Source organism: Myotis brandtii, unplaced genomic scaffold (genome assembly GCF_000412655.1).
Source record: "Myotis brandtii unplaced genomic scaffold, ASM41265v1 scaffold250, whole genome shotgun sequence".
Classification (NCBI taxonomy): Eukaryota; Metazoa; Chordata; class Mammalia; order Chiroptera; family Vespertilionidae; genus Myotis; species Myotis brandtii.
This window is the reverse complement of record NW_005359478.1, coordinates 2,121,455-2,134,828: the sequence shown is the minus strand read 5'-3', so window position 1 is coordinate 2,134,828 and position 13,374 is coordinate 2,121,455. Positions and strand designations below refer to the sequence as shown.

Below are 13,374 nucleotides of genomic sequence, written 5' to 3'. Positions count from 1 at the left end.
GAAAAAGGATGCGGTCCAGAATGGACCCTCGGTCCTCATGGCTGCAATCACTCCCAGAGTAAGGGGCCAAGGGAGGCCCTGCCCAAATGCTCTGAAGTGGGGGAGGAGAGGCGCTGCGTCTGGCTGGTGAATGCAGGAAAGGGCGGGCAGGAGCGGGGGATGGAGCGGTGGTCTGCATGTCAAGCCGGCCCGCACAGACCGCACAGGGCTTCAGCGTACAGCCCCGGTAGAAACCCGGGGTTTCTGTCCATTCTCTCCGTACTTGTCTTTCATCCAGCCACCACCCCACCCCTATTCATTTTTACTGCTCCCTCTCCTGCCCCACCCCTCATGCAGATCCATTCATCCACACCCCCAGACCGAGCCCTCCTCACCTCGGTTCTGCAACTGCTCCAGGCGTTGAGCTCCTCTGCGGCTCACACAGTCCCCGCACTGACTGGAGGGAAGGGGTGCGGCGGTAGGACAACCCGCCCACGCTGCGCAGCCGCGCCCCTTCACGCATGGGCGGGGCGGGGCTCAGACCCAGCCCCCTGCGCTTGACGTCTTGCCCGTGTCACCCACCTAGGCCTGTCTCTGTTTTTGGTATATTCTAAGCTTTTTCGGCCTTAGAGGTCCGGAAGTCATGGCCCTGGTTTCTGTGGAACCACCCTACCTATTCTGGACAGAGCTGCATCCCTGGCTGGTATACGCAAGAACAGAACCACAAGGTTGGATAGGACAGCAGGTTCTGGTATAATATCGTTTCATTCTTCCTTTTTTATAGGGTTGAGAAAATTGATTCCAGGCAGGTCCACTGTGTGCAGCTTGCAAGTTCTTCCCTTTGGGTTTTCTCCTGGATTGTTTTCCTCCAACAGCCCAAAGACATGCAGGTGAGGTGAGTTGGTGTCTAATTGCCTGAGTGGTTGTGGGGATGAGTGGGTCCTGCAATGGAAGGGCCGCCTGCCCAGCGTTGGCTTCCACTTTGAGCTGTCCAGATAGGCTCCTATCACACACAACCCTTAACTGCTTTTATTCATTCCTTAAATGTGTGTATAGTTCATTTCAGTGTTTAATATTAGAAGCATTTGATGGGTTTTTTTTACTTGATTTTGTTTTAGAGAGGGATAAAGGGAAAGTTAGGGAAATATCAGTGTGAGAGAGACATATCAATTGGTTGCTTCCCATACATGCCCCAACTGGGATCAAACCAGCAACCTAGATATGTGCCCTGACCAGGAATCTAACCTGCAACCTTCCAGTACACAGTGTTTAATATTAGAAGCATTTGATGGGTTTTTTTTACTTGATTTTGTTTTAGAGAGGGATAAAGGGAAAGTTAGGGAAATATCAGTGTGAGAGAGACATATCAATTGGTTGCTTCCCATACATGCCCCAACTGGGATCAAACCAGCAACCTTGATATGTGCCCTGACCGGGAATCTAACCTGCAACCTTCCAGTACAAAGGGTGATGCTCCAACCAACCAAGCCACACCCACAACCAAGCCACACCCACCCAGACTGGTGATATTTTTGTGACCAGAAATATCACAAAATATAACTCTTGTCTATATCAATTAACATATGGCAAAATTTTGTCACGGTATCCAAGAATCGATGGATGACATTCAGTGAGGATATACTATAATTTATTGAGAGCTCCCCTCCCCGCCCTGGCAGTCTCTGGGTCACTTTTTCCGCTTGTAGATCTTCTGTGCTAGCCTCAGGAAGATGGCTTGGGGCAGGGGCGAAGAGTACTGCTCGATGAGACCCAGAAGGCGGCTGTAACTGTCTTCCTCATATTGCATAAACACGGCCTGCAGATTCAGCTCCTCGTAGAGTGCCTTCACCCGGGCCACCTTCTCAGCTTCTTTCTGCCCATAATTCTCCTAGAAGGGGGTGGAGGCAGGAAAACAGGCTTACTCTTCCCCTAGTGCTTCCACGTCCCCTCCATGCCCCCTCCATGCCCCTCATCCATATATTCAGAACATCTCCAATGCCTGCCATTCACTTGATTCCTGCCTCCAATTCAAGTGTCTTTGAGTGTCTAAGATTGTCTAATATGTTCAATTTTCCCCTCCCCACTGCGAATGCTCAGATATTAGCTCAGCCCTCAGCTTCCTCTGCCACAGGGTATCTCAGCTTTGGCTCTGTTGAAATTTGGAGCCACATAATTCTTTGTTATGGAAACTGTTGCGTGCTTTGTAAGATGTATGGAAGCATTCCTGGCCTCTACCCACCAGAGAGAGAGACCATAGTACATGCACACACACCAAGTCAACAAAAAATGTCTGCTGCTACTGCCAAATGTCCCCTGGGGTAAAAACTGCCCCCACTTAAGAACCACTGCCTTATCCCCTTTTTATCAGCTCAGGGACCCACAACCCTCTCTTGGGCACCTGCAGGATCTGGCGCTGTTCCGGCGAGGCCCGCTGCAGACACTGTACCACCAGCCAGCTGCATTTGTTGTCCTGGATGTCAGTGCCAATCTTGCCCGTCACACTGGAGTCCCCAAAGAGATCAAGGTAATCATCCTGGGCAGGGGAGCAGAAAAGGAGAATGAAGATGCTCCGAGGCAGGGAAGGAGGGAAGTTGGAGCCTGTTCTCTGCCAGTGCCTCCTGCCTTCCTACCTGGATCTGAAAGAGCTCTCCCATCTCCAGCAGGATCTTCTTGGCATTGGCGTGTTCCTTCTCCCCGTCAATGCCTGCCTATAGTGGAAAGGGGATTGACAGGTGAGACATCAGGGCGCCTTCATCTTCCTGATGGCTTCCTCCCATAGGGTCTTGCCCAAGGTTAGCCCCTAAATCTTCTCTGCTCTCCTTTCAGACATCCCTGGCTTCCCTGGTCTAGGAAGTCCTGACTGGTGGTCCAACCTCTATCCCACTGAATTTTAGCTAGGCCTTCTTGCAGGCAGAAATTAATCCATTCTGGAGGCCCTCAGACCATCTCTTATTTCATGAGGCTCAGTCCAGGAGTCACTGATTCTTCTTCATAATCTTTTTTTTTTTAATATATATATATTTTTTATTTCAGAGAGGAAGGAAGAGGGAGAGAGAGATAGAAACATCAATGATGAGAGAGAATCATTGATCGGCTGCCTCCTGCACACCCCCTACTGGGGATCGAGCCCACAACCCAGGCATGTGCCCTTGACCGGAATCAAACCCAGGACCCTTTAGTGCGCAGGATGATGCTCTATCCACTGAGCCAAACCCGCTGGGGCTCTTCTTTATAATCTTTTTGCCATTTCAAACTTCATTCAGGATGAAAAGGAAACTTGGAGAAGCAGGTTCAGGGTGCCAGTCAATCCCACTCACTGCCTGTAAATCCAGTCTCTTCAGCCTGATCATCTCCTCCCCACTCCCATCCATACTCAGATGGAAGATTTCTTGTTCCTCTATGGTGGACTACCCACTTTCACTTGCCTCACCTCATTTCTACAACAATCCTGTGAGGTGGGGATTTTATCCTCATCTTACAGCTGAAGAAACAGAATCAGGGAGAATATGCAACTTGCTCAAGGTCGCACAGCCATTAAGTGGGGGCACCAGATTGTATAAAAGCTAACATTGGTGGGTAGCGGGGGTGTGCGGAGGCTCACTCACCATATACATGGCAGCAGCTACAGGAAGGTAGAAGGAGTAGAAAGCCGTCTTATACTTGACAATAGATTTGTACCTAAGTAGGGAGAGAAGATCAATTCCTCAAAAAGGCAATGCCCACCTGGAGCCCTCCCTCACTGTTCAGGTCTGGTTCCCACTGTCCCTCACCTCTTTTCAGTGAATCTGCCAAGATCCACGTTGCTCTGCGGGGCTGTGATGAGGTCCAGGGTCTGTCCAATCTCAGTCTGATAGGAAGTCTAAGGCAGAAGATGGGCCATGAGATGGGCTTTCTCCAGGACTGGGGAACCCAGAAATCCTGGGCCCCACATCCCATACCAGCCAACAACTAGGCAGAGTCAGAAAGGCAGCAAGAGGGAGGGAGGGTACCAAGTCTCAAGGCCCACATTCTCACACACACAGACACACACTGTCCTTTATCCCTCCTTCCCATCACACAGGGACAGAGAACCCTCCTTGCCTTCAATACCATCCTTCCCAACTCCCTCGCTTTCTTCCTCTTCCATGAAAACCTAGGTGTTCCCTATGCCCTGAGACCAGCTAGATGAAAACGTCCTGTGGAGGCCAAGCTACTGCAGGCAGCCTCTGGGCATTGGGCCTGGTCTGCAGCACACCTGCAGGAAGAGTTCCATCAGGTTCAGGTAATAGGGCTGCTCCCGGCAGTAGAGCTTCAGCAGGCGGTAGATACAGGCTTCCAGGAGCATAGCATCATTCACGGCATCCAAACCAATGCCTGGCTGTCAGGGGACAGAAAACAAGCAATCAGTCTCTGGCCTAGACTCATACCAAGATCCTGTCACTCTGAACACCTCAATAGGCTCTATGTAACCGCCTCCCTGTGGCCTGTTTCCATGCCCACTGCGACTTTCCCGTGAGTCTACTTTACCTTCTGATACCAGCAGATCTGCCCCCGTCGGGTGAGGGATGAGTCCATAATGTCGTCTGCCACCAGGAAGAAAGCCTGGAGCTAGGAGAAGAGGGAAGAGTGGAATAAGACCCCAGGGCTCCTTATTACTGTCCCTTCCACCAGCAACAGAGCTGCCATTGAGAGTCACTATGAGCGGAGAAGGAAAGTCAGGATGGGAGGCCCAGGACTTGTTCTCTTCTATGGGGTCAGGCTACACAGTCTAGTTCCTTAATACAGCTTTCCGAGGCATGGCTTTTAAATCTTCACGTCATACTGATCTGTCTGTGCTCTCGTGGGTAACACTGTCCGCCGGCCTAGGTGTAGGCCGTGCACAAAGGCCATGGCGGTCGCTGCTCTTGGTCCAGGCAAGTCCTTGGGGAAAGGCATCAACCTGCACCTTCACCCCGACCTCACCCGGGGTGGGTCTGGGCTTTCCACACTGGAGGCACTTATTTTATTTACATTGTGTTTATTTGGAGTGACATGGTTCCCCTGAACCCACCAGTCGACTGCCTCTCCCAAGCACGAGTGCAGGGCCATCTGGTTTCAACCAGTACCATTCAACCAGGGTTGTCTACAAAGGGCATTTACAGTGTGGCCTCCCTCAATCACCTCTGTCCCCCAGCAATGATTCTGAACCAACTGCACTTTCTATTTATTAGGAGAACTTTAAAAAATACCAGCGCCAGCCCTAACCTGTGTGGCTCGTGGTTAGAGTGTCAGTCTGCATACTGAAGGGTCATCAGTTTGATTCCAGGTCAAGGTCATGTACCTGGGTTGCAGGTTCGATCCCCGGTCTGGTTGGGTCAAGTTAGGAGGCAACCAATCGATATGTCTCTCTCACATCTCTCTATCTCAGGAGGCAACCAATCAATATCTCTCTCACATCTCTCTCTTCTCTCTCTCCTCTCTCTCTCTCTCTCTCTCTCTCTCTCCCCCCCCCCTCCCCCCCTCCCTCCCCCCCTCCCTCTAAAAATCCATGGAAAAATATCCTCAGGTGAAACAACAAAAATACCAGTGCCAGCCCTAACTGGTGTGGCTCAGTTGGTTGGGCATTATCCCATGAACCAAAAGGTTGCTGGTTGGAGCCCCAGTCAGGGCACATGCCCTGATAGGGCGTTAGGCTAGATCCCCAGTAGGGGGCATGCAGGAGGCAGCCAATCGATGTTTCACTTTCACATGATGTTACTCTCTCCCTCTCCCTTCCTCTCTCTCTAAAAATCAATTTTAAAAATTACTTAAAAAAATAATAATAACAACAATGCCAGAGTCCTACCCCAGATCAATTAAATAAGAAATCTATAGCGGTGGTACCTCAGCATTGGGTTTGGTTTTTTTTTAAATAGTCTTCCCAGGTATGTGCTTATAGTGGGAAGTAATGGGAAATATACCACATTACCTATGTAGCATTCTTAGCAAATGTTTAGCCTGATTGTGATCATGATGAAATAATCAGACAAATCCAGACTAGATTGTGAGCCACTCTACCAAACAACTAGCCTCCCACACACACCCCAACCGGGGCCAGGGATCAAGCTTGCAACCCAGGTATATGCCCTTGACCAGAATCGAACCCGAGACCCTTCAGTCCATGGGCCAATGCTCTAACCATTAAGCAAATGGACTAGGACTAGAAATTTGGGTTCTTATGTGAATCTTCTTCTTTGTTAAATTTAGAGCACTTATTTCTAAAACATTTTCAAAAACTATCTGTGGGCTGCCAGTTTTCAATTTCTGCTTTAGAATAATCTTCTGGAAGAACCATGGCACTTTACTCAGAGAATGTAGGCCCAGTTCGAAGGCCCCGGCCCACAGGGGGTCTTCAAGTGAAATATGTACCTACTGACAAAAGAAGTTCCCCACATGTATTCATCTGTGGACTAATTCACTGTCTAAATTTGGCTGTGGCACACTAGAGGCCCAGAAGCACAAATAGCCAAGGAACGAGTTCCAGGCCCAACCCTCCTGTTCTCACCAAGGCACCCCCACATTTAGTAAACCTCTTCTCCTCCTCCCCTCCCCCACCCTTCTCACCAGTTCCACACACCAGCCCACAGTCATGGCCCGCTGGAGACTATCAGCATCCTGCTTGCTCGGTTCCACCAGGTCCTGGAAAGTTATCAGCACCGTCACACCCCGTTGGTACTTCCCTCCAATGACATTGTACTCCAGGACCTGGGGGGCAACAGAGGGACAGAGTAGCAGGATCCGAGGAGCAGCTACTCTGAGATTTCTTCTCGGCCTCTCCTACTTCCAACCCATGACCTAACTTTCAATCCTCCTTAACCCTGGCTGGCATGCCCAGGTCTCAACTTCTCAAGTCCCAGCCCCATCCCCGCCTCTCCTAACTTCCGCTCACAACCCATCCCTCCTTTCCCAGCCACTTTCTCCCACCCACAACTCAACCTATCTGCAAACGAAGAGCTTCTCACTGTACTGAAGACAAGCTCCCACCCCTCAAAGTTGGTCAGAGGAGAGCTTGGAGAGGACCCAGGTTGGGGGAGCCATCCCCCACTCTGGCAATGGTGTCTCTTCCTGCTCATTTTGCCTTCTGTTATCCTGCTGGCAACCAGATCTAATTCAATGGAAAGACTTCCCTTTTAATGTCCATCCCAGTGTAGACAAACCTCCTCCTTTTCCTTGGTTCCCCCTCAGACAAATGAGACAGCATTTATAAAAGAATTACTAGAAACTCCAAAAGAATCAAAGAATTAGGTAACTTAAGTATCCCAGCAATAGTTCCTGTCCCAGAGCAGAGATTTCTGATGATAGGCTAGCTTCGCTCCAGCCCACCTCAGACTGCCTTCCTCCGGGATCCCTGCCAGGGTGGCACCTTACGATTTCTGGACACCTAATTTCCTTCCTCGACAAAATCAAAGACTTATCAGGTTCAACACCTTCACCATCAAGGGCCTACACCCATGCAAAGCAGTCTGGCTGCCCTACCAGATCTACAAGGTGGAACTGAAGTGCTGAGGAAGTACACCTGTCCAGGCACAGGCCCCTCCAGAGCTGACCTGGAATCACTCAGATGAAAGTCTGTCCCCACACCTGTCAAAAGTCCCCCCAAAACCATAGCTGGATCCCACACACACAGAGTGACCAAAAATTCACTCCCTCAAGTCGCAAATCCCTCACCTCCTTAAGCCGGGCAATAGCATCTCCTGTATCTGGGTGCCCCAGGTCATCCTCAGTCAGCACCTTGACAATCTGGGAGAAGTGCTGGATGAAATTCTGCTTTTTTTGGTCATAAACATCCAATTTCTGGTCTCCGTTCATTCTGAGGGAGGAATAAAGTACTCTGGGGAGAGAGAGGACAAGTCAGAAACCTGATCAGCTGCTCCCCTCCCCAAAGACCTTCTCCCCCCAACACTCACCGAGGCTCCTCTGTCCACACTTGGCACCGGCAGCGGGCACTGTGCCATGCCCCCAGGACTGAGCCCCGGTGCACCAGGGAGGGCCGCTGTAGGGAACCCAGCCACCTCTCCTGTGGCACCCAGCAGGGGGCTGGTAGCAAGAAGACCCCCACAGATCTCAGCCAGCGGGACAGAGGCATCAAGGGGACAGGGGCTGGCACAGGGAGGAGGCACGAGCACCCCCTGCAGGGACAAGCACCAAAGGCAGATGCATGGTGGCCGGTCCCCAGGTCACCCCTACCACCTCCAGCCTTTTACCTAAAGGCCCTGGCCCACCCTCTTCTGGACAGAACTTGGGCATTTAGAGAAAAAAGGAAATGCAGGGAACAAAAAGTACGGCTGGTGGCTGAGCCTCCACTGATCATACTTAAAATAAGATGGCAAGTACTTAATGTACCTAACTTTATCCTCCTCAACCACCAACTCCTCCTCCAGGAAACCTCGGGAATTGCCACTCCCTTGGTTTCCCCGAAATCCTGGTACAGTTAGAAGGGTCCAGAGTCACGTTCCTCAAGACGAGGGGCTGTGAGGACCCTTAAATGACCCTATTTCACAGATCAAAACTGCGGTTCTAGGAAGATACTTCGGCAGTGGCAGCGCCACATCTAGAACCGAGATCTGCCCTGGCGGCGGGGAGGAGGGTGGGGGTTTTCTGAGCTGCCCCAAGAAGAGGAGCCGGAGCCCTGGTACTGGGGCCAGTGGCCTGGAGCTCTGAAACTCAGCGCCCCGATCCCCACAGGGAGCGCTGGGGTTGGAGACGCCTCGGAGCAACACTGGGCGAGGGAGGAGGGTTCGCAGACGAGAAACCTGGTTCGGGTGTATTGGGGAGATGCCAGGAAAGCCACAAAAGAGCTCGGGAGTTTCCGCACCTCCAGATGGGTGAGCCAGTCAGGGCCACCGACCCCCCAACACGGGGGACTCAGACGCAACTGGCCGGGCCTCCTGTGCCACGAAGCATCCTTCCAGGGGTAAGGCCGAGTCTAACCCCTGCCCTCGCTCCCAGTCCGCCACCACTCTCACCTGTTCCAGGATGCCGGTTCCGGGCCCAGATTGTTGGCGGGGTATTCCTTAAAGCTAACCCCACTCCGCGCTCAGCTCTCTGGGCTTAGTAGTTCTCGGTCCTCTTTCACTATGGACAGAAATGGCTCGTTAGACTATAATTCCCGGCATGCTGCGGGAGGGACAGACACCACGCGATCTAGCGCTGGCTGGCTGGGCGGGGACGAGTCGCGCTGATTGGCCGCTTCCCCTCGTATGAGCATGGGGCCCTGTAATGAGAGCCAATGGAAAGTCTGCGCCCAGGGCAAAGCCTTAAAGGAGCGGGACAGAGGGAGTGGGATGGGATGGGAGGCGGCTGGGAATGTCCTCACCTTTTCTACACACAAACTTTTATTATCTTTCTGTGCAGCTAAGTGGCATGTTAGTACAACCCAGCAGACCAGCTTTGTCACTTACTGATTCTCTAGTTTAGGCAAGTCATTTAACTCTCTGAGCCTCAGTTAACTTCCTTGAAACTGGCTTTCCTCGTCTATATACTTACCAGGAGGTAATGTATAGTATAAAGTGCTTTAAGGGCTGAATTAAAATAAGACTCAGAGTAGAAGCTAGAAGCCTCACCCCACCCACACTATGGCTTGATCCTGTTGTCTTTCTTCCAAAACTCAGTAACTTGACCCATCAGGTCAAGATGCCTATGCCCTGGTCTGTGTGTCTCTGTTGGTTGGGCGTCCTCCCTTGCACAGTAAGGTTGCTAGTTCGTTTCCTGGTCATTTCCTGGTCGAGGGCACATGTCGGGGTTGTGGGCTGACCCCCAGTAAGTAGGGGGTGCGCAGGAGGCGGCTGATGGATGATCATTGCTTCATTCGCACATTGATGTTTCTCTCCCTCCCCCTGCCTCTTCTAAAAATCAATTTTAAAAAAAGTCTGAAACGCCAAACCATCTAGGACGTAAATGGATTTTGTCATTATGGAACAAAAATAATTGTGCAAGAAAAGTTTGATTGTGCAACGATACCCCTTTTCACCACTGCTGTTTCAACATTGTACTGGGAATTCTAGTCAGGGCTACTAGACAAGAAAAAGAAAGAAAACACAAATTGAAAAAAGAAGTAAAGATATCTATTGCACAGACAGTATGATTTTGAATATAGAAATTTCTCAAGAAAGCTACTAAAGCTAATAAACAAGTTCAGCAAAGTTGCAGGGTACAAAAACAACATGAAAAAATCAGTTGTGTTCCTACAATCTCAGAAAGGAAATGAAGGAAGCAATACTATTTACAATAGCATCTAAAATAATAAAATGCCTAAAAATAAAATTTAGCCAGGAGGTGAAAGACTTGTACACTGAAAACTAGAAAACATTGCTGAAAAAAATTAAAGACCTAAACAAGTGGAAAACATCCCACATTAAGATATCAGCACTAGCTGGTTTGGCTCAGTGTATAGAGCAAAGGCCTGTGGACTGAAGGGTCCCCAGTTCTATTCCAGTCAAGGGCATATGCCCAGGTTGTGGGGTTGGTCCCCAGTAAGGGGCATGCAGGAGGCAGTGGATCAATGATTCTTTCATCATTGATGTTTCTATCTCTCTCCCTGTCTCTTCTTCTCTGAAATCAATAAAAATATATTTAAAAAACAAATAAAAACATTAAAAATTTTTTTAATTAAAAAAAAAATTCCCTAACCAGTTAGGCTCAGTGGATAGAGCATCAGCCTGCGGACTGGGTCCCAGGTTTGATTCCAGTCAAGGGCATCTACCTTGGTTGCGGGCACATTCCCAGTAGGAGGTGTGCAGGAGGCAGCTGATCGATGTTTCTAACTCTCTATCCCACTCCCTTCCTCTCTGTAAAAAATTTATTTTAAAAAATGATGCCAGAGAGGAGGTGAAATTGAGATGGTTAAATAGGAATTTTGTTTAGCAGAGAAGAAAGGGAAGAGCACACAGGTGCAGGAAACAGTGTGTGCAAAGCCCCACACGGAGAGAGATCAAGTCATGTTCTGGAAGTGTCAGGGTTTTGGCGTGGGCTGAAGCATGGAGAAAGGGAGGAGATGTGGCTGCAGAAGTGATCTGGATTCAGATAGTAAAGGTCTCAGCATGCCCTGATGAGTCAGCAATGTCTTCAATCAGAGCAGGCTGATCAGACATGACGTTTAGACATCTTGGGCTGCAGTGAGAGGTTCCCCTGCAGGTGGGGAACCTCCACAGTGGAGACCCCAGGCAGGAAAAGTCTGAGCACCTGGTAAGAAGAGGCAAGCCACAGTCTGTGGCAGTGAGAATGGAGAGGAGGTGGATTTGGAAAATGTTAGGAATCTACATGTTTTGTTGACTGATGTTAGATGTGGGTGGTAAAAGGTTCATAGTTTCACTAAGATGCAGAGAGAGAGTTGAGGAGGCGAACAGGGATGGGGTGAGGGTAAGGAAATGAAAAGAAGTTGACTTGGCTTAGTAGAAGGTGTACAAGAGGGGGGGTGCTGAACAGTGGAGCATGACCCCACCACAGGGGTGCGAGGTGGGCTATTGGATATGAGGGTCTGCAGCCCAGGAGAGAGGCTGGAGTGGGCTGGGTCTTGTTGAATCACGTTGAGAGCTGGGCCCCTAACCATTCATTCATCATTCAGTTATTTATTGAGCACCTACTAGGTACTAGGAATATAGCAGTGGACCAAATGGACAAAATCCCTGTCCTCCTACAACTGACTTTCTAGGTGTAGTAAGAACACATTTAACAAGTCAAATGTATGAAAGCTAGCAAGTAAGGAAAGCAAAGCATGGTGGGAAGACTGCAGTGTTAAATGGAGTGGTCAGAGAAGGCCTCACTGAGAAGATAATACCTGAAAAGAAATTAGAAGGAAGTAATAAGTAACGTATATGGCCATCTAGGGTAAGACATTCCATATGGACAGAGGGAGGGAACAAGGGATGCAGCTGCCCTCTCCTTGTTTGAGAAACAGTGAAGAGGTCAGTATGACCAGACAAGCGGCTTTAAAGAGACAAGAGGAGGAGGAGGATTGAGAAGTGCCAGGGCCTTGTAAGGACTCTGGCTCTTACTCCAAGTGTGATGGGAACATTAGTGGGTGTAAATGGAGTGCTGTGTCTCCACATTCTCACCTTCTACCTCCTGCTCCCCCGACCCCTCACAGTGTTTGGCTCTCTGCTTGCCCCTCCTCTCATCAGAGTTGAGCCCTCTGCCTTGCCCCAGAAGCAATTCAAAAGATGGGCAAAATGTAATATGCCTCTACAGAAAGCTCCAGGAGGAACCAGAGACCTGGAATCATAGGTCAACCTTCACAGTAGCACCATCCACAATGGCCAAAAGGCAGAGACAGCCCAAGTGTCCATCAATAGAGGAACAGATCAACAGAGTGTGATATATACATACAATGGGATATTATTCAGGAAGGAAAGTCTGATACATGCTACAACAGAGCCTTGAAAACATTATGCTAAGTGAAATAAGCCAGTCACAAAGAGACAATGATGTATTATTCCACTTACTAGTATATGAGGTACCTAGAGCAGACAAATTCATAGAGACAAGAAGTAAGATGGAGGTTACCAGGGGCTGAGGGTGGAGAGTAGGGAATGGGGGTTGATGAAAACGTTTTAGAAATTGATAGTGGTGATGGTTGTGCAACAGTGTGAATGTACTTGGTGCCACTGAACTTACACCTAAAAATGGTTAAAATGGTAAATGTTATTTATATTTTACCACAAGTTTTTTTTAGGAATTCTTTTTCTAAATATGTTTTTATTGATTTTTAGAGAGAGAGGAAGGAAGAAGATAGAGAGATAGAAACATCAATGAGAGAGGAACACATCTATCAGCTGCCTTCTGCATGCCCCCCACCAGGGATTGAGCTTGCAACCCCAGCATGTGCCCTGACTGGGAATTGGTCAAGTACCTCTTGGTTCCTGTGTTGACACTCAACCATTGAGCCACACTGGCCAGAGCTATCTGCATTATGCTAAGTGAAATAAGCCAGTCACAAAGAGACAATGATGTATTATTCCACTTACTAGTATATGAGGTACCTAGAGCAGACAAATTCATAGAGACAAGAAGTAAGATGGAGGTTACCAGGGGCTGAGGGTGGAGAGTAGGGAATGGGGGTTGATGAAAACGTTTTAGAAATTGATAGTGGTGATGGTTGTGCAACAGTGTGAATGTACTTGGTGCCACTGAACTTACACCTAAAAATGGTTAAAATGGTAAATGTTATTTATATTTTACCACAAGTTTTTTTTAGGAATTCTTTTTCTAAATATGTTTTTATTGATTTTTAGAGAGAGAGGAAGGAAGAAGATAGAGAGATAGAAACATCAATAAGAGCAGAACACATCGATCAGCTGCCTTCTGCATGCCCCGCACTGGGGATTGAGCTTGCAACCCCAGCATGTGCCCTGACTGGGAATTGGTCAAGTACCTCTTGGTTCCTGTGTTGACACTCAACCA

General features: G+C 49.1%; 3 protein-coding genes across 5 annotated transcripts in view; 1 reads left to right on the top strand and 2 right to left on the bottom strand.

The window, feature by feature from the left end:
- Positions 1-461, bottom strand: part of LOC102255489 (RUN and SH3 domain-containing protein 1-like) — a 3,164-nt gene extending 2,703 nt beyond the window's left edge. The window contains exon 1 of the mRNA XM_005867717.2: positions 375-461. The gene's annotated coding sequence lies outside the window, so the exon portion shown is untranslated. The remainder of the gene's footprint in view (positions 1-374) is intronic.
- Positions 1-2,457, top strand: part of RUSC1-AS1 (RUSC1 antisense RNA 1) — a 2,863-nt gene extending 406 nt beyond the window's left edge. Inside the window, 4 exon segments of the mRNA XM_014540648.1 lie at positions 98-226; positions 228-682; positions 764-874; positions 2,384-2,457. Coding sequence (XP_014396134.1) covers positions 98-226; positions 228-540 — 442 coding nt within the window. The 3' untranslated portion in view covers positions 541-682; positions 764-874; positions 2,384-2,457.
- Positions 1,597-9,238, bottom strand: FDPS (farnesyl diphosphate synthase). Of its 3 annotated transcripts, XM_005867538.2 has the most exons (11): positions 8,943-9,238; positions 7,884-8,105; positions 7,645-7,807; positions 6,541-6,681; positions 4,486-4,566; positions 4,214-4,336; positions 3,750-3,838; positions 3,585-3,657; positions 2,610-2,687; positions 2,378-2,512; positions 1,597-1,867 (listed from the first exon to the last, which is right to left on the bottom strand). In XM_005867538.2, the coding sequence occupies exons 2-11, from the start codon at positions 8,060-8,062 to the stop codon at positions 1,667-1,669; spliced, it is 1,263 nt and encodes a 420-aa protein (XP_005867600.1). In that variant the 5' UTR covers positions 8,063-8,105; positions 8,943-9,238; the 3' UTR covers positions 1,597-1,666. The 3 variants fall into 3 exon arrangements, with proteins under 3 accessions (XP_005867600.1, XP_005867601.1, XP_005867602.1); XM_005867539.2 differs by lacking the exon at positions 7,884-8,105 and having other exon boundaries at positions 8,943-9,059; XM_005867540.2 differs by lacking the exons at positions 7,884-8,105; positions 8,943-9,238 and adding an exon at positions 8,792-8,936.
- Between the last annotated feature and the right edge of the window lie 4,136 nt (positions 9,239-13,374).

What these genes read in the sequence shown, in the direction of transcription:
- FDPS (XM_005867538.2), bottom strand. Translation starts at nt 8,062, where the DNA reads ATGCCTCTGTCCCGCTGGCTGAGATCTGTGGGGGTCTTCTTGCTACCA. An exon ending in CTATTGCCCGGCTTAAGGAG is followed by an intron (nt 6,682 to 7,644) that starts GTGAGGGATTTG and finishes GTTGCCCCCCAG; the next exon opens with GTCCTGGAGTACAATGTCAT. An exon ending in GGCAGATTCACTGAAAAGAG is followed by an intron (nt 3,658 to 3,749) that starts GTGAGGGACAGT and finishes CTCCCTACTTAG; the next exon opens with GTACAAATCTATTGTCAAGT.